Genomic DNA, 19649 nt, shown 5'->3' on the forward strand with positions numbered 1-19649 from the left:
TTTCTTCTTGAGTTGCACAAGAAGCTGCTGAAAACTGGGTCTTCTATTAACCAACCCCTGCTCGTGTTGAGGCAAGGATTTTCCCTGCTCACCTCATAGGTGATAGTTTGTTTTACAAATACTATTAACACATAACAGCTTTACCATCTTTCTGATTGGATGGCTTCGAACCTTCCACTGATCATGTTAAGGGAACTATTTTTCTTCTTTTTGCTTGAAAAGAGAATGTGCTTTACAACTCTCCTTTTCGTGTGCTTCTCCCCACCACCAAGTACCTCCTCAACACTCTGTGTTTCTGTCATGTTCCTACTGCCCCCGTCAAACTCCCTCCCCTCCCTGTAGTCAGTTGCTTTCTCGCTGTTATGCTTTGCTTTTACCCCTGCCATCAAGTTGCTCTCACTCACGTGCTGCCCTGCTGCTTGTGTTATTCTCCCATCCACTCCTCAATTGCCCTAATGCCCACAGTCTTTTTTTAAACATTTTATATTTTACTTCTATTTTTATTTTTTGAAGGGAACTAATTGCCATAGGCCAGTGGTTCCCAACCTGTGCTGCGGGGACCCCTGGGGGTCTGCAAAACCTCCTCAGGGGGTCCACAACTGCTTAGAAAATGTAATAATATTTTCAGACTAGGTCCCCAGCTTTCAATAATGACTCATTTGGGGGGTGACCCTGATTCCATTAATGATTCAGTGGGGGTCCCTGGATGCCAGTATGATACAGTGGGGGTTCACAGAAGTTAAAAGGTTGGAAACCACTGCTATAGGCAACTCCACCCTAGAAAAAAGCACTCTTGTGCTGTTTCTTTTTCTTTCTTTTTTATTTACCAATCTATCTCGAATCAGTAAATTAAAACAATGGCACTGGCATTGTTTTGTAAGCGCTCATGTGTAGTGATGCGTGCAAGCATTTACATTATCACAGATGTGCACATATACAAAAGTACAAGGCCGCTGTGCAAACAATTTATTTTTTTGCTTTTCTTTTATTTTTTTTATTTTTTTTTGGCCATTCAGTATAGTACAACTAAAATGAATTGCCAAAGCCAATTGGTACCAAAGGTGAGACCTATGACCTCTCCCAATGACTGACTACAATGCTGGATTTGTAAATCATGGATCTTCCCTGCGTCCCAGATTGCCAATTTATGCACACATGCCACAATAAAAATATATTTTTAAATACTAATTGTATTGGCATTTGGGCTAATTCTGGGATGCCCATTCTCATGGGGTCAGAGTAGGTTCACCCTGTTCCCTTATGACCCTGGTTTAATACAGTGCTGGCCATTCTATAATGTGTAATGGTGGCAGCAACAGAAATTTTTCTGTGACCACTGACAAATCAGGGAGTGGCAGACTGCCGATCTGCCTTTATGTTTTTTTAAATTGGATTTTGGAATCCACAGAGGATCCTTAAATTAACGATTGAGATATAACGTCTCCAGACCTAACCCGAACACCCTTTTCAATGCAATTTTTTCGAAAATTACCTAACGGATTTAGAGCAAACAAACGAAAGGCACTTTCCCAAGTAAAGTACTATTTACAGGCCAAGACTGGTGAACCTCCGTTCAGTTGTTTTCTTCTGTGTTGAGGAGCAAAGAATTCTGTGGGTGTTAAAATGGGAAATATCACTTTAAACACCCATCCACCTCCCATTTGTGGGCCCCGCTTGACGGATTGGCAACAAACTTGTCATGAAGAACCTAAAGTGGATGTACTTTTTTGGGAAATATTTGTGCAGATTTGTCAAAGAGCAGCAAGCACAGTTACTAAGAAAACAAAAAAATGCCTTTACAATGGGAAATCTGACCTCCCCATAGCTACAGAGAGCCTGTGTATTATATATTTATACACATTATATAACTGATCTGTGTCTAATGTCTAATTGAGAAGCTTCCCCTGCAGATATATATATTACAAACGTGTGTGTGTGTGTATATATATATATATATACATATATATACACACACGTTCGTTACAAAAATCTAGAATCAGCTCTGTCCATTATCGCTTGCTACAGTTGTAGCAAATAAAGAGTTAGAAAAGAATTCTTGACTGAGATTGCGATCTTACTGTTTCATAGTAATGTCCTACTACATCCTTCTCAAATAGGCGCCAGGGTCTGTTCCTAATCATTACTTTAAGAAAATGGGTTATTAAAAGGGGAGGATGCGAGTCCTTGCCAAGCAACAAGGACAAAATCTTGTCTGGTTCAACACACACTTTCAATAAATAAACCTGGGCTTAACCCTGATAACTATGACATGGAACAGACAGCCTTGACTTAAGGAAAACTGTGTAAAGTGCTTAACAAAATCCTCTAGCAGGGCAAGGTTACGGGCTTTGCAAGTCTTCTCGAAGTCAGATAGCTGCTGGACAATGTTCTGCTTAAGCAGTTGGCTTTGGCAGGAAAAGCTTGGAGCACAAATACAAGTCCTCTTGTCAGTTGGGTACTTTTCAGTTTCACTTTTCCCTGGTAAAAATTTGTACCTTCAGACTTAGGCTCTTTGGGGCAAGCATGGAATATGTATTCAATTAAGTCCTCTCAAAATCAGAAACCTTTGCAGCAAAATCCTGTTGAAGTTACAGAGGGAGGTCTTGGAAGCTCAAAAACGTTTTCAGTCTCATCTTCACAAACTTTCTAGAGCAGTTCTTCTTTGTCTCTTCTAAGACTCCTAATCCTTTAGAGACAGCATTTAGGTTCCAAGACTCCCGCCAGCAGAGCCCACCAGCAAGGTCAAGTCCAGGTCCAGTTGCTACTGGCCAAATGGTTGCAGCTCATTGTGTTCTTGTGGGCACAAGAAGGTCAGGAGCTGACCACCAGAGTCCATTTCTCAGTCCTGTGTACACACTGGGAGCAGGTACAGCCCCTGTGGTCTCCCTGCACGCCACAGACAGCAGATCTAGTCCTCTTCTACAAAAGGTTAAAAACGTGTTCTGAACAGATGTGTGTGAGCTGTCACTTTTGAACGGTTCTCTAGATAGTGGGTGGGGATGGCTCCTAGACATTCCCTAATCAAAGAGAAAAAAGTTCCAAGCAGCAACCTTTCTCAGATCTGCAGCACATCATGTCTGACTTACAGTACACTATCCAACAGTGCACTATCTGGAGCAAAATCAAACATGCAACACCCTTCTGCCCTTGGAGGCTGTTGTCCCAATCAGGTGGGTGTCCAAGGAAATTAACAATCCTCACCTTCTCAAACACATCAAACTGGTTCTGGGACCATCTTTCACTCCTACTGAGCTGGTGCCAATTTGGCTACAGCTGACCGATGAAACAAAGGCTTCCGTTCCCCAGGGCTCCCTTGACCCTTCACTATAAATGAGCAGGACTCAGCGTACTCCCTTTCAGCTAATGAAGTTCCAAAACCCTCCTCAATTGCCCTTACTGAGCTGAGACAAATCTCATATCTCAAACCTAGCTCTTATTGCCAAAAGGCCCAAGCCATGTATTCTGCTCTGGAAGCAGTTTTCAAACCCTACTAAGGGGAAGCACTGACAGGCGCCAGCTGAGGGCAGGCTAATACTACTTAGCCTACTGAAGGTTTGGACAAAGTCTAACTTTTACTAGTTACTTTTCCTATATATTTATCAAAAATCTGAAATCGCCCCGCATTAGATTTTTATGCATGAGCCACAAGGCCTACTTAAAGGTGACTTACTTAATATTTAAAAGTATGGTTCTATTTTGGATAAAGGTGTTATTTTGAAAGGTCAGTCTACACAGGTAGACCTGAAGCCATGTACTGTCAGGCTAATGGATGACACAACAAGTCCACAATGACATTTAACTTACCATGCCACTGGTGTATTTTCCTGCACCATGTAATATGGCCTTACTGGAAAGTTAAATATATCAATTAGGAGTTAGCCTATTCTGTCATGTTTTAGAGGTCTTAATACATGCACTGGGGCCAGGACAGCAATGGCCTAATGTTCAAAGCTAACCTACCAGCTTAATCAGTCAGCAGAAAATTGAGGTGATCACACAAAAAGAGGGATTGTCTCAGTGATTCCTTATTTATTGTGTCTGACCAATAAAATACTTTAAAACAGTTTTGACAACAATTGGTCATAAAGTAAATCGAATAAAGTCCAATGTTCCTTGTAGACTAAATAGCTTTCTACTGTTATTGCTACCAGGAGATACAAACTGTTTTCAACTATTTGCTCAACATAAATTCTGTCTTGTCAGTTACTGCCTTAGCGATGGAATTCGTTATGTCTACACAACGTTGTATTTAACACTTTAAGCTTTAAAAAATAATTAAGCTCTCACAGCACTTTACATTTAGAAACTTATGAATACACAGAATTCATAAGTTTGTCTCCCAGGAGAATGCAAAAACACATAATAAAGCACACATTTAATTTTAAAATTAATTATATTACTCACTGGGACTCGCCCTTTTGCTCTGAATGCGGCAACTTTCGAAAGGTCGTCATCTTTTACACTAGTTGGTACAACAAAAATAGCAGGATATGTATCACAAAATTCGTAGGTGCTGTTGATTTTTGTTACTTTCCAGCTCTCATTGGGTAAACCCTAAAAACAAGGAACAAATATACTTAAAAAAACAATCATCTGTTTCTATATTATGTAGTTTCAATTTCTATTCCAATCTTGGAAAAAAGGACTGCAATATTTTGAATAGATTCAATCTTACAAAAAATTGAATTGGCAAATACCCTAATGACTGAAAATGCAGGATATAATATAATTTGATGCTAAAATCTCTAATTAAAGTGTAAAATTCAAAATGTGATGTAATCCAGCAGAAGTTAAGAAATACAGCATAGCTGCTTATGTCTGTAATGCCTATGTTACAACTAGACAAGACAGACACTCATCATGTGTTTAAGCAGTATATGATATCACAAATATGTTAAGACAACTGTTGCTGAGGTGAATAACACACAAGCACCAGCAAAGCAAACAGGTCCGGCTGTTTGGATGCCAGACCTAATGGATGCAAACAAGGGGATGCTCATATCTGTAAGCGTATTTGTACCTTGTAACTGAGTATCTTGCCGCATTGTTTTTCTGTTATGCCCACACCAAGCAGGAGAAGAAAAAAACAAGCATATGAACTACGTCAGTTAGCACATTAAGGCCAGACCTACAGGCTTTGCTTTCCAATGCTTGTTTGATTTTTCTCAGGGACCTGGATCTTGTTCTCACTGTGACACAGGATTCAAGATGGAACTCAATCATGCGGCCCAACAGGTCTGAACCGATCTGGGTTGCTTGTGGTCCTTTTCTGGAGGACAGGGTTCAGTAGTTCCAGCTGGAGAGTTCCATCTGATGGGGCCATAACTGAGATGGAATTGCATATGGTAGCCCATGTATGTAGTCGCAAAGTGAGCAAAAAACACCCTGAAGGACTATATTGCAGCCCAGAGTAATTACCAGAGGCTGAAATTAATTTAAGCATTCCACTGATCACTTTTTTTGCTTTTTAGTTCCAGCAGTTAAAACTGTGGCTGCTGCTGTAGTACCTTCCTTACAGGGAGATGTGCTGCAATTGCTATCCCTGCTGTGATGGCAATGTTGTCACTGCTGTTATTTCTACCATTGTGGCAACTGCTGGGATTGTAATTTTCCCTGCTATTATAATTGTGGTCAATGCTACTGTCTGATTTTCTGGCAGATGCTGTTTCTGTTGCTGTTATTGCCTCTACTATGGTGGCCTCTAGATGGCTGAGGTATGCACCCTGTCTAAGTACGGACCACAATCCTGGTCAGGGGAAGTCAGAAACACTTTAAATTAACCTATGCTCACCCTGTGGTAGCTTGGAGCAGAGCAGGTAGGCTTAATGTAGTAGGTAATGTGTAAAGTATGTGGGCAATACACACAAATTAACACAATGCAAACACCACAAAAAGACTAAACATGTTTAGAAAAATAGAGAATACTTAGTGGAGTAGAATAAGACCAAAGCGACAAAAATCCAATCAGTAGATCACAAGATATTCAATTTCAAGTACATCAAAGCAGTGCTTTAAAAATATATGAGCATTTTAAGGTATGTGTATTACGCTAATTCTAGAAGCTGGTGCACTTCTATTATGCAAGTATGAGCCCTCTGTAGAATGTTCAGCTTGTAATGAGAGGACAAAGGAGTGCGGCACAGCCACTAAGATCGCTGGGTCTAACCACACACCAAGGCAAGCACAGGCACACAGCTGCGAGGAGCGCAGCACAATTATGAGGACCTCTCGGGTCTGGCTGTTCCTTACAGAAGGTACCTTCAAGGCTGTAGGGGGAGTAGTCTCGGGTATGGTACTCCCGCTGTGGTGCAGGTAGGCCAATCACTTCTTTGGCTCAGCTGGGTGCGGCAGGGACGGCAATGATGCCGGTGCTTTCCTTTGCAGTCACTTTGCCATGGCAACCAGTAGTAGAGGGGTCTTGGCGCTCCGCCACGACTCAAATAGACAGTGCGACTTCTGGTCCCTACAGTAGGAAACAATCAATGAGGTTGTGCTGCGGGGGGGGGAGACACGGCCAACGGAACCTGCAGGAATCCGGTCGCACTGCAGTTCCCCAGCTGGAGGGAAAGACTCCAGAAGTAGGCAACTAGATCTTTGATGTCCTTGAGATCTCGAGGAGAGCAAGGGGCAAGCCAGCAAACCAATGGAGTCACTCTGGGTGCAGTTTTTAGTTTCTTTTGGCAGAGCAGAGGTCAGCAGACATCAATTTGGCTCAACAAACCAGGGCAGAAGTTCCCAGGAACAGTCAGGCACTGAAAAGTGACAATACTTTGAGCACAGCAGCCTTTATTCCAGCAGAGTTTCTTTCAGGTCCAGAGGTGTACTGGTTTCAGAGAGTCAAAGATCCAGTACTTCTGATGTTGAGGCCGTGGGGTCGGACGATGCTGGCGAGCGGAACCATGTAGATATTGAAGAGGGTGGGGCTGAGTGAGGATCCCTGGGGGACTCTGCATATGGTCTTGGTGGCCTTAGACCGGAACGGGAGGAGGAGAACTCTTTGTGTTCTTTCAGAGAGGAAGGAGGTGAGCCAGTCCAGGGCTTTGTGGTGAATTCTGGCGTCGAAGAGGCGTGTGCGAAGGGTTTGGTGGCATACGGTGTTGAAGGCTTTGGAAAGGTCGAGAAGGAGGAGGGCTACGGTTTCACCTTTGTCAAGCCTGGTTCTGATGTCATCGGTGCAGGCGATGAGGGTGGTCTCGGTGCTGTGGTTTTTGCGGAATCCAGACTGGGAGACGTCGAGTAGGCTGTTGCCCTCCTGGAAGCGGGAAAGTTGTTTGTTGACTATCTTCTCTATGACCTTCGCGTGGAAGGGGAGTAGGGAGATAGGTCGGTAGTTTTTTAGGTCTTCGGGGTTGGCTTTGGGCTTTTTGAGCAAGGCGTTGACTTCGGCGTGTTTCCAGCTTTCCGGGAAAATGGCAGTCTCAAAGGAGCTGTTGATGATGGTCCGGAGCTGGGGAGTGATGATTTGGCTGGCCTTATTGAAGACGTGGTTAGGGCAGAGGTCTGTGGGAGAGCCAGAGTGGATGGTGCTCATGGTTTTGGTGGTTTCTTCATCGTTGGTGGGGGTCCAGGTGCTCAGTACGTTGGTGCAGCAGGGTGTGATGGGGTTGACCTTGTGGTGGTGGGGGATGGCGTTGCGAAGCTTCCATGTATGTCTGTGATCTTGCGGTGGAAGAAGATGGAGAGGGAATCGCAGAGGTCTTGTGAGTGGGGAGGGTCGATGGAGCAGGATTTGGGGTTGGTGAGTTCTTTGATGATGTTGAATAGTTCCTTGCTGTTGTGTGCGTTGTTGTCTATCCGCTCTTTGTAGAAGGATCTTTTGGTGGTCCGGATGAGCTGGTGGTGTTTGCGCATGGCTGATTTGAGGGCGGTGAAGTTGCTCTTTGATTGTTCTTGGCACCAGGTTTTCTCAGCTTTCCGGCATTCTCGTCTGGAGGTCTTAAGGTCTGCGGTGAACCAGGGAGCTTTCTTGTTGACTCAGGTGTTGTTGGTTTTCTTGAGTGGAGCGGGGGTGTTGGCGCAGTCGTCAAGCCATCGTTTGAGGTTGAGGGCGGCGGTGTTGGGGTCATTGGTTAAAGTGCCTTTGATGTGGAGCATGACTTCAAAAGATCCCTCAGGAGTGCACAGGTCCCCCTTTCAGCCAAGTCCTGACTCCAGATTATAAATGAGGGGTAATCAGTCCTTTGTGTGGAGGCTCAGGCCACTATCCTTGATGTGTAAGTGTGAGCCCTTCCCATCGTCCTTGCCCAGGAAGACCTAAATGTATGCAGATGAATGCAGATGCAGCGGAGTGTCCTATGTTGTGGGTGTCTGGAAGGAATGTAGTTTTCATCCCGACCAGATGTGTACTGGAGACAGGCTGGCAGACACACAGAGCAGCGAAATGCCCACTTTCTAAAAGTGACATTTCTAAAATAGTAATAATAAATTCGACTTTATAAGTAAAGAGGATTTATCATTATCATTCCAATGTTATGAAACATGATGCAGCTAGTCCTTTCTGATCAGGAATTACAGCTTAAAAGTATTAAGGAATTTTCAATGCTGGCCTATGAGAAGAGGAGGCCTCAGACTAGCGACAAACAACTTTGGAAGTTTTTCATCACCAAGCCGTGTAAAACTTAAAGTACATTTCCTGCCTTTTACTTACATGGCACCCTTCCTTATGGGCTACGTAGGGCCTACCTTAGGCGTGACATACGTAAGAAAAGGTGAGTTTAAGGCCTGGCAAGAGGTTTTACATGCAAGTCAAAGTGGTAGTAAAACTGCACACAGTCTCTGCAGTGGCGAGCCTGCCTGAGACACATTTACAGGGCTACTTAAGTTGGTGGCACAATCAGTGCTGCAGGCCCACTAGTAGCATTTAATGTACAGGCCCTGGGTATAGGGGATACCACTTTACAAGGGACTTACATGTAAATTAAATAGTCCAATTGTGGATACACCAATGTTAGCACGTTTAGGGGAGAAGCATATGCACATTAGCCCTAGTTAGCAGAGGTAAAGTGCTCAGCGTTCTAAGGCCAATAAACAATACAGCTAAAAACAGGAAAGGAAAGGCAAAACGCCTGGGCCAAGATGACCCTAAGGATGCTAGGTCTAATAGTAGCCATGGTCATTGATGAGTTCCTACTGTGGTCACTGTTGTGACAGTTGCTGCTGTGACAGTTCCTGCTGTGGAAACAGGTGTGGTTGTTGCTATTATTGTAGGTCAGATTACAGCTGTGGATTTTGCTGTGGTCCAGGCTGTTTAGACAGCTGTTGTCACTGATATAATAAACACTGTTGTAGTTCCTGATGTGGTGGCAGCTGTTATCACTACTGTGGTCCCTGCTGTGGTTAAAGCATTGATAGATGCTGAACTCTTGCAGCTGTTGTTACTACGTAGGCGGTGGATGTTGTCCTCAAACTGGTAAAAGCAATTTCACTGCTATATTTGATGCTGTGCTGACAGCTCTAGTTGGTACTGAGGTCCCTGTGGTGGTTATAGTTGTGCTCACTACTCTGGGACCTACCATGGCGGTTGTGGTTATAGTTGCGACCACTACTCTGGGACCTCCCTGTCATACCTGCTTAAATTTCAAGTGTGGTCCTTGCTGTGCTCGTAGCTGTTGCTGCTGTAGTTGCAGCTGTGGTCCTTTCTGTGGTGGCAGGTCTTCCTAATCTTTTCTTGGTGTTGGGGCAGCAGATGCTGCAGTCGCTGGTGTAGCAGCTGATGTTGCTTCTTTGGTCTGTACAGTGGTTACAAAAGTGATTGAAGCAGTTGTCTCGGATGTGCTGGCACTTGTTGTCTCATGCCATGATAGCAGCTGTGGTCTCCACTGACCACTATTGTGGACAGCTACTGTGGTCCCTAATGTAGTCCTTGCTTAGGTATTGATTGTTGTTGCTGCAGAGGTCTTTGCTGTTGTGGCCTGAGTAGACCCAACTGTGTCAGGAGCCGTGTTCTTTCATGTGCTTACTGCTGTTGTTGCTATTGTCTCTGCTTTGGGATAGCTGTGATTACAACTGTGGCTCCTGTTGTTGCTGCTCCCTTAGTATCTGTAGTTATTGCTGTAGTTACTGCTCTGTTTGCAACTATGGCGACAGGATTGGTTCATCCTGTGGTCAATGGTGTCATTACAGCTATGGTTATTGCCAGGGCATAATTTGGGCCGGTGGTTGATGGTGGGGGGCCACCGGCACTTACGTTTGGGGACCAGCACTTATTTTTCTGCATCAGGTATTTTCCAAGTGCAAGAGAAGGGAAAATATAAAGACTGAGGAAGAGAAAGACAGCAAAACCGTCACAAAGGAAGAAAGCAGGAACCTGAAAGAAAAAAAAGGGTAAGTGAATATTTGGTACCGGATTTAAGACTATCAGCCTTGGCATTCCAGGCACTGACGTTTAATTGCACTGGCAGCCGATTTAGAGCAGAGATTCGGGCACCAACACTCTTTTTTTTAACAAATTGCACAGGGCCACCCCAATCAAGGGGGCCCGCTTATGGTGGCGGTGCTGGGCCGGACGTGGGTCGGGGAGCGAAAGGCTCCCCTGCCCCCATCCATCAAGAAAAACACAGCCAAGTGGCTGGGAAGGGGCCCGCAGCCCCAGAAACACTGTTTGGCGGCCACGGAAGCGCTCTTTGTGCTTCCGGGGTTGCGCACGAAAATGACGTCACGCGGCTGGCCTTATAAGGTGGCCGGTGTTGGCGAGCGCATCTTTCTCACGCTCGCCGATCGGATCAGGGGGCCGCAACAGGAATTTGGACTATTTTTCTTACTGTTCTTTTGTTTGGGCTATTTTTCTTTCTTGGCCTGCTTCTGGGCTGTTTTGGGGCTACTTTTTTCCTTTTTCTTTCTTTGGCAATTTTTTACATTTTTAATTAATTTTGTTAGGTGCTCTAGTTTGCAGGTTGCTTTCTGCCGCATCAGAAGGGAGAAGAGGACGACGGGAGTGGCCCAGCAAGCCTCACGGGGGCCGTACGGGTTTGAGCTTAGCTCACCTGACCCGAATTACTCTCAGTGGCGGCTCCTGTGGGGTTCCTGGGCTACTGGGCGAGCGGCCACCTGGCTAATATTGTGTGGGGAGCGTTAGTGGTCCTGCTTTGCTTGACAGATAGTGCTGCGCGTGTAGGGGAGGTGCCCTTTTGTCATAACTGTTGGGGTTTATGGCAAGGGGCCCTTACATTAAGTTATATCTTGGAAGGGGAGTCCCTTTGGGGTCGGTGAGCAATTTCCTGTTTGGAGGTGTTTTCCTTTTAGGGGCCCATTTATACATTTTGGTGTTCTAGTGGTCATGGCTGTGAAACAGTCACGAACAGATGAGCTCCTTGAGGCCCTGATGCTTAGGATGGACGCTGTGGACCAGGCCATAGCATCCTTGAAGGCACAGACTTCTTCTTCAGGGTCGGGAGCACCATCTAGCGAGGCGATCCCCCCAGCTCCAAAGAGGGTACGGGGACAGAGGAAAGGTAAAGGCCCTGGGGGGAGGCGGGCGGAGGCCACCCCTACGCAGGTTGGGAATTGTATCAATCTAGATTCAACGCAGCCTGAGGTTAGTGCATCACCGGAAGTGAATGCAGGGCACGCTGGGAGTGGGGTCCAGTCAGGTGCCAGCGCAGATTGCGGGCGTTGCGGTCCCTACAACAAACACATTTGCGGGTAAAGACACTGGGGAGGCCAGTCAGCGGGATCTTGTGGGCCATTTGACGTCTGTATTGCCATGGTTGTATGAGATAGGGTTGCTGTCCACCAATTTAGTGTGGGGCCCAATGTCTGGGGCTAATGAGGAAGACGTTAGGGAAAAGGCTCGACAACTGTTTTCCAGGTTGGGCACTGCGAAGGGTGCCCAGGGGTCTCAAGAAAAAGGGACAGATTCAAACACTAGTGGAGGGGGGGGGTGCAGGGGGCCAGCCAGCTCCTTCTCCCCAACCCTTACAGGGGGGGACCAGTTGCCTACTGTTGCATCGTCCGCGGCACAGCCAGTTACTTCTGCATCGGGCGTGCCCGCAACCCAGGCAGTTAATCCCCCAGCAGTGGTGACCTCTACAGCAACGACTTCAGTGGCCCGGGAAACTGCAAGTTCAGGTACTGGTCACCCTTCACCCCTTATGGCCTTGGGGGATATTTGCTCAGAGCATGAACAGTTAGGTCTACATGTACCGGTTGAGGTGAGGGAGAAGATTTGGAAGGGGGCGTACATCGATAACTTCAGTTTGCTGGTTGCCAAAGCTGAGAATGAGGAAGTGTGGCGTTGCAAAGAGTGCGCACATTCAAGAGTGTGTGGACATGGGCCACAAAGAAGGAGAGTGGAGGAGTCTTTGTCCAACTGGATTAGAGCGTTCTCCATTTATCAGGCCATTCTAGCTGAACGCTTCAGTGACTTAGGTGCCCAGTTAGCTTACTATCAGAACAGGATTGTGGGGGCACATGACGAATATGGTGGCACGGCATGGAAGGAATATGATAAGGAATTCAGGAGAATTAAGGCGTATAAGCCTGCATTGGCTTGGGATCAGATACACATAATCACTTTTTTGCGTTATACTAAACGCACTCAGGGGTCGGGCCAGCAGCTTTTTCGTGGGCCTGCAGGCACAGGCTCAGGAGCCTCAGGGGGTAAAAGGGGCCAAGAGGGGAGCCTGCTGGAATTTCAACCGGAGCACTTGCTCCCAGTCTCCCGAGACATGCTGTTTTAAGCACTGCTGCTCCTTTTGTGGCCAGGCCTCCCACCCGGAATTCAAGTGTTTTTAAAAATCAAGAGATAAAGGGGCCAAGAAACAGGATTGACGATTTAAGGTGCGCGGGTCACATGGTATCTTTTGTTAAGGCTTCGTCCCCCGTTAATCTTTTGGCTATGGTCCCTTGGCCTAACATTTACCCCAACCAAGCAGCTGCGCAGGTGTTGTATTTGGGCTTTAAGGACGGTTTCAGGATACCAGCTCAGGACCATGTTGGCTCGCCCCATTGTAAGAACCAGCTGTCTTTGATTTCCAACCCCGGTGTGGCAAGTAGAAAGATCAAGAAGGAACTGGATTTGGGGTGGGTGGCACGGCCCTTTGATGAAATTCCCATGCAGGGCTTTGTTTGTTCTCCTTTAGGGGTAGTCCCCAAGAAACAGCCAGGGGAGTTCAGACTGATTCACAATCTGTCCGCTTCAAAGGGGCAGTCAGTGAATGAGGCCATTGATGGGGCATTGTGTTCAGTTAGGTATGCTTCTTTGGATCAGGCAATTCAAATGCTGCAGGAGCTGGGGCCTGGAGCTTTGATGGAGAAATGTTGCCAGTGCATCCTGAGGACTTCCGCTTGTTGGGTTTCCAGTGGGAAGGACAGTATTACTTTGTATAAAACCCTTTCAATTGTTATATGCATTTTATTTCTATTTGTGAAATAGTCACCAGCTAACCAAACAATCAAATCACAGGCAGCTACAATGTCACCTTGATAGGCGTATGCCTATGGGCTGCTCTGTGTCATGTGCTTATTTTGAGAAATGTAGTACCTTCTTGGACTGGGTATTTAGGGACAGGGCGCGGCATAGGCGGGTTTTACACTACTTGGATGATTTCCTCTTTCTTGGGCCTGCTGGATCTAATCACTGTGCTGGGACGTATTTAAAAAAACTCATGAAGGAATTTGGGGTTCCACTTGCTGAAGGAAAGAAGGTGGCCCCTGCTCCACGGTTGAATTCCTAGGGATAGAGTTGGATTCAGTGGCAGGTGTGTCGAGATTGCCTTGGGAGAAAGTGGTGTCCTTTTCACACGTGTTGCGGTCTTGCCTAAGGGTGCAGAAGGTGATGCTTCATCAGTTGCACTGCTTGGTCGGGCAGCTCAACTTTGCGCTGCGAATCATACCCAGGGGGCGCCCCTTTTCTCGGTCAATTGCCCAAGCCATGTCAGGTTTAAAAGTCCAGCATCATCACACCAGGCTTTCCAATGAGGTCAAACAAGATATGAGGATTTGGGAAACCTTTCTGCGTGACTTTAATGGGACAGTGGTGTGGCCTTGTCCACCGAGGTCCAACGAGGAATTGGGACTTTTTACTGATGCAGCTGGGAGCGTAGGCTTTGGGGCTATATTTGTTACAGCATGGTTCGCTCAGCGATGGCCCTTAGACTGGGTCCAGGAGGGCCTAGTGGCCAATATTGGTTTTCTGGAGCTGTTCCCAATTTTAGTGGCTTTGTCTGTTTGGCTGGAGGGATTTTGGAATCAGTCAGTGATTTTCTGGTCTGATAATATGTCTGTTGTTGAGTGCATTAACCAGCAAGCAGCTAAGTGCAAGATGATTCTAAGGCTGCTGAAAGGGATAGTATTATTGTGTTTAAGGTTAAATGTGACCTTCAGAGCTAAGCACGTACCTGGAGTGTTGAATAACGCTGCTGACGCACTCTCCCGTTTTAAGATGCAGGCTTTCAGGTCTCACCTCCCCGGAGCGGAGGAGGCCCCAGGTAATGCATGTTGTCCTATACGGAACGGAGGCCTTCCTAGCACTGCGTGGTCCAGGGGCGACAGGTGCGGTTTTGGTGCATGCGGACGGCACGCCACTTACTAGGTACCAATTCTCACAGGTATTCAAGCGTTCCCTTCTGGCAGCAGGTTTGGATGCCTCAGATTTTGGCACTCAGTCCTTTAGGATAGGGGCAGCCACAGCAGCTGTGGCAATGGGTTACCCAGGAGCAGCGGTTCAGAGAATTTGAAGGTGGTCATCGGATTGCTACAAGCGATATGTGAGGCTACATATGCTGAGAGTTCATGTCCTTGACACCTCTCTTTCTTTGTACTCTTTGCAGACACCTGCCACAAGTATTTGACGGTTCCAAAAACTCCGGTGCATGCAGGATTTGCGGGTATCATCACGGTTTGGGTAATCGGACATTCCCATGTCCGACGTGCAGGTGAACTATTTGCAAGGAGTGCCTTTGCGTCACGCCCATCGGAGGCTGGTTTTGGCATCTCTTTCTTTGGCCGAGGCGGGCTGCGGCTCACTCAATTAGGACATTCCTGGATTCAATGCCCCCTTTAGGCTACTCGTCACCGGACATCATTGTTCTGCACCTTGGGGGTAATGATTTGGTCGCGCTAGGACACCGGCAGCTGTTTGAGCTGGTAATATCCGAAATTGGTTGGTTGGCCAAAAAATTTCCTCTGGCTGCCCTCGCTTGGTCGAACATGATTCCTCATTCTTTCTGGAGGGGCGGGATCTCAGTGAAAGCCCTCAATGACTCAGTAAGAAGAATTAAAAGCAAATTGGCGAAGTTGTTTCGGTCTCCAAAGTTGGCTTTGATCTTGCATGGCTGCATTAAAGGAGACAGGTTTTTTCTGCAGGACAGAGTTTATCGTTCACGAGTAGGCTATGAAATGTTTTTAGAGACTATACTCGCCTGGCTCTCCCAGCTTATGTGACCTCTTCATGGGGGGCGGGGAGCCACACAGTCGGGCAACGATGTGGGCCTGTTGCGGGGTGAGATCATGACTGGGAATATAAATGGGTACCTTCTTATTACAAAATTGTGTGACAAGCTAATTGGACCCTCCAAGGGATGCTGGCTGGGAAGTGTGGACGACACACAGGGGCGCGGGGGTTGCGAGCGGTCGCTGGCATCTGGCCCCTAGGGCCAACCACTCACGCATGTGCAGAAGGTCTGAAGTGAGCACTGCCCATTGGGGGGGGGGAGTCTCAGGGTTGCGGGGGCGCTCGGGGTAGGTATCCTAGGGCCCCCCTCCACAGCAATCCAGTCTGGAAGGTATGAGAACACCCTTATGGAGACCCTTCCCCTGGGATTTGTAGCTTAAGGAGGGGTAGGGTTTGGGGTATGGGAAAACAGTCATGATCTCATTCACCAGCACCAACATTGGGTACGCAGGAACGATGGTTTTAGTCAGTGACAGGAATGAGGATGTATTAGCGTACTCTGTTAAGGCTAGGCATCCCTTGAACTCTGTAAATACTTTGGGAACAGGATTGTGGTTAGTGCGTATAATTTTTGATTATGATTAACAATATTTTGTCAATAAAATACGGCGGGGTTTACGACCGCTAATCCCAAAGTGAAACGTATCTAAGGTTTTTAATTCAAGCTTAAGCGGAGGATGGGTGAGTGGTGTTGGGTGGTAGGAGGCCTCGGCACTACCAGGGCATATAAGCACTGGTCATTGCAGTAGGCCCAGCTGTCCTTGCAGGTGTTGTTGACGGCTGCCATGGTGGTAGCTGTTGTTCCTGATGCGGTTACAACCATGGTCACTGCTTTTGTCCCTTCCATGCTGCAGCTGTTGCTGCTGCTGCGGTGCCTGTCACAGTGACAGCACTAGTTGATGCAGTTGTCCATGCTGTGATGACAGCAGTTATGAATGTTGCTCCTAACCATGTTGTCCCTGGGGTTCTCAATGTGGTCACTGTTTAAGCAATTGCAGTCGCTGCTGTAGTGGCAGGTTTTGGTGTTGTGATAGCAGACACAGCGGCTGCTGTAGTCCCTGCTGTGGAGGGCAGCAATTGTGTCAGGCAAGCTCATTAGTAAATTTGCGAAGTTGGACTACTTTTTTAGCTCCCTCTTCGACAAGACAACGCAAAATACCAAATTAATTTGTGTTGCAAATATTGGAAATTTTAGCCCAATACCTACGTCCCACTGTCTTTTTTCACTGGGCCTGGTGTTAGAGACAGCTTTCGCTTTCTTGTCAGGCAGTTGTTTTTTTTCAGAAAATGAATGCATATGCTATGATTACATAGAGGTCCTTTAGGTCAACAGGCATCATACATCTGTTTGTTATATAGACATTCATATTTTGCTTCTGCCCACCAGGGAATACAGCAAGAAGCAGCGGTCAGCCTATTTTACTCACTGGCTGCCCTCACTTTGAAAGACTGCAGAAAGATTGTGCACATAATTCTCATCCACCTAAAAAATGGTTCGTATCACTTGACTGCTAAACCTGGCTCCAAATGTGCTTTTTCATTTGGTTATTTTTTAATTTCATTTTTGCTGGCACTCTGAGTGCCCAGTTAGTGATTTATGGTCTGTCTCCTTTTTAAAGTGTTTAGGTTACATTGTAGCTAACTGTGATTTGATTGTTTGGTTAGCTGGTGACTATTTCACAAATAGAAATAAAATGCATATAACAACTGAAAGGGTTTTATACAAAAACAAATCACCACTAAAACGGCTACATCAGGGAATGTTGTTTAAATGTAAAACTCGTTCACAAGCATATGGAGGCCACAATTAGGTGGGCACATGCTTTTCTTTTTGGGGCATATTCCTGCAATAAAAAATTTGAAAAAACTAACCTGCATGAGCCTGCCAATGCCAGGCCTATTGGCTGCACAAAGTTTTTTTAAAAATTTGGGATGACCTGCCTATCCCTAAGATACTTAAGTCAAACATACAGAAAGACAAACATTGAAATGACATCCAACAAATTTTGAGGAATTATCATTTTTACCGTCTTTGATCTGCATACCTGAGCAATCCACGATAGTAAGTAAGTCTTTCTCAAAGGGACAAACTTTCCATTATTGTGCCTTCAGGCATCAGTGTCTCACTTCTGCCCCCAAGCCTTTTTTTCACACCACACTGTAGTTCGACCATGACATATGCTAATAGGGATAGCTGCAGGGTTGTGAACAAGGGATAACGTTGACCAAGTACATGAATTACCAGAAAGAACTACCTCCAATGTCACGGAATTTGAAATTGGGAGAGTGGCGACTTATTCAGAACCTGGCATCAAACGTTCGAATTGTGCAGAAAGTACTGTACTAAAAGAGCATTTTACCTGAAATATTTATTGCAGACTTTTCATACACTTATTGGGTTGGTACAGTCCGACTAAAACAGCGAAAGCAGATATTTCTACATGCTTTGCAGCTGTTCCATCAGGTACACTCTTTTCTCTTTTTGAATTGAAAAGTCACAATATCGTACTATTTCAAGTTTCCGAAGTGGAAATGTAGCTGAAGTCTTACTGGATGTGAAAACAACGCAAATAATACGCAGGTCACATCTTGAAAAACATTTACAGTCCAGAATAAAGCAAAGTAATCACGTGTGGGATATAAAATCCAAAATGAACTTAAGAATAAAGAAATGACTAGTGCTACTCCGCTGGAATTTCAATCATCATCAATCAAATTGGTGGTAACTCCAAGCATCCCAGACGCCGATTCAAACCTGTGTTACTCGTCTGTCCTCAGCTTCACAACATGCTTTCAAAGGAAGCCATGCGGCAGGTTAAAGCTGTAAGAGTTGTTGGCGCAGGGCTTTCACTGAAGAGCATTAAGACACTTCAGTGAAGAGATGGCCACTCCAGTAGTAACCGCCATTATCTCTACGTCACTCGTCCCGCTATAGTCATTGCCTGTGGTGTGCATTCTGGGGAAAAAAAAAATTTAAGTACAAAATGCTGCACCTGCTAACCCTGATGACGCTTGCTGGGTGCTACAAAGGAGCCTGCATTCTGTGCATCCTCTGATTTTTCATCTGTTTCACATGAGACAGAGGACTTCAGTATTAGGTAAAAATTGAATTTTGCCCTCTAAACCCATGCTCGAGTCACCCTAACTCGATGGACTCCGAGATTATTTGGGCATGCTTCTGGTGACAGCAGAGTAGGCACATGGTGGACAGATCAATGTCATGATGGACAATTATGCTGTGCAGGAGGCAGCTCTTTGTGAATAGATTAGCTGAGCGGTCAACATTATTCATTGCCGGTCATCAAGATCGCTGTGAACTGACTGTGATCCAATCACCGAACCTTGGTATGGGGAAGGGCATAGTTTTGCATTTTCCTCCCAGGCTTCATGTCAGTCGCCAGAGAGTATAGTACTGTCATCTCAAGGAAGTCCATATTTAGCCAGTCTTGTGCAAAAGGCCTGTATTAAGACATTCACAGACTTTCGGCTTCCTGACGCTGTACAGGAAGACACCCATTTAGATAGAACAGGTAAGATTCACGTGGCACACAGCTCAAATGCAGTGTACACTCTGGCCATGGCATAGAAGCGTTTGTACAAAAAAAGTGATGCGGTGCTCTGTTTAGATCTAACTTCATCCATTACAAGCACAAATGCAGTCATGGAAAAGATGAGAGCGAGAAATCTGGTGGCCGCATTGCTTTAGTAACGTGACGCCTCTAGGCTTGAGGATAACAGCTCCACAAATGAGGAAATGCCCCAAAAGGGACTCTCTCCACTCAGTCCTCAGGCTATCCAGCCCCAGGTGTCCCTCTCTTCTGGTTCCCTGCGGAGGCAGATCCAGCATCGACTTCAGTTTGGACTGCGCATTTACCAACATGCTCATGGTCTTTACGTTCATTGCACAGAAGCATCCAACTAAATTTCTATGTTGCCAGGATTATGACATATTTGTGACATGTTTAATGTATATCTAAAAGTTGCAGCCCCGATGGTGATTCCAAGGATTAATTTGTTAGCTAGTCTGGCAGACAGGACATCATGACAGAGGATGCAGTAATAAGTGGTGTGAATAACAACAAGGTTGACTCTGTTCTTAAGAAACTGCACCCTCGGTCATATCTAGCCATGTAGTAGGAATGTACGGGTTTATACTACTAAAAGCACTGATCTCAGACATTAAGGAGCCAGAACAGAAGTGGAGGAAGGGACAGCATGCTCTGCCCTGACAGAAGGAAGGAGAGACATGCTGGACATC

General features: G+C 46.0%; 1 protein-coding gene across 3 annotated transcripts in view; it reads right to left on the minus strand.

The window, feature by feature from the left end:
- The window catches only part of MTMR1 (myotubularin related protein 1), a 403694-nt gene that overhangs the window by 171165 nt on the left and 212880 nt on the right, over positions 1-19649 (minus strand). For all 3 annotated transcript variants that reach the window (XM_069212405.1, XM_069212404.1, XM_069212403.1), the window contains one exon: positions 4405-4554. In XM_069212405.1, coding sequence (XP_069068506.1) covers positions 4405-4554 — 150 coding nt within the window. The remainder of the gene's footprint in view (positions 1-4404; positions 4555-19649) is intronic.

The sequence above is a fragment of the Pleurodeles waltl genome, chromosome 2_1 (assembly GCF_031143425.1).
Source record: "Pleurodeles waltl isolate 20211129_DDA chromosome 2_1, aPleWal1.hap1.20221129, whole genome shotgun sequence".
NCBI classification, from domain to species: domain Eukaryota; kingdom Metazoa; phylum Chordata; class Amphibia; order Caudata; family Salamandridae; genus Pleurodeles; species Pleurodeles waltl.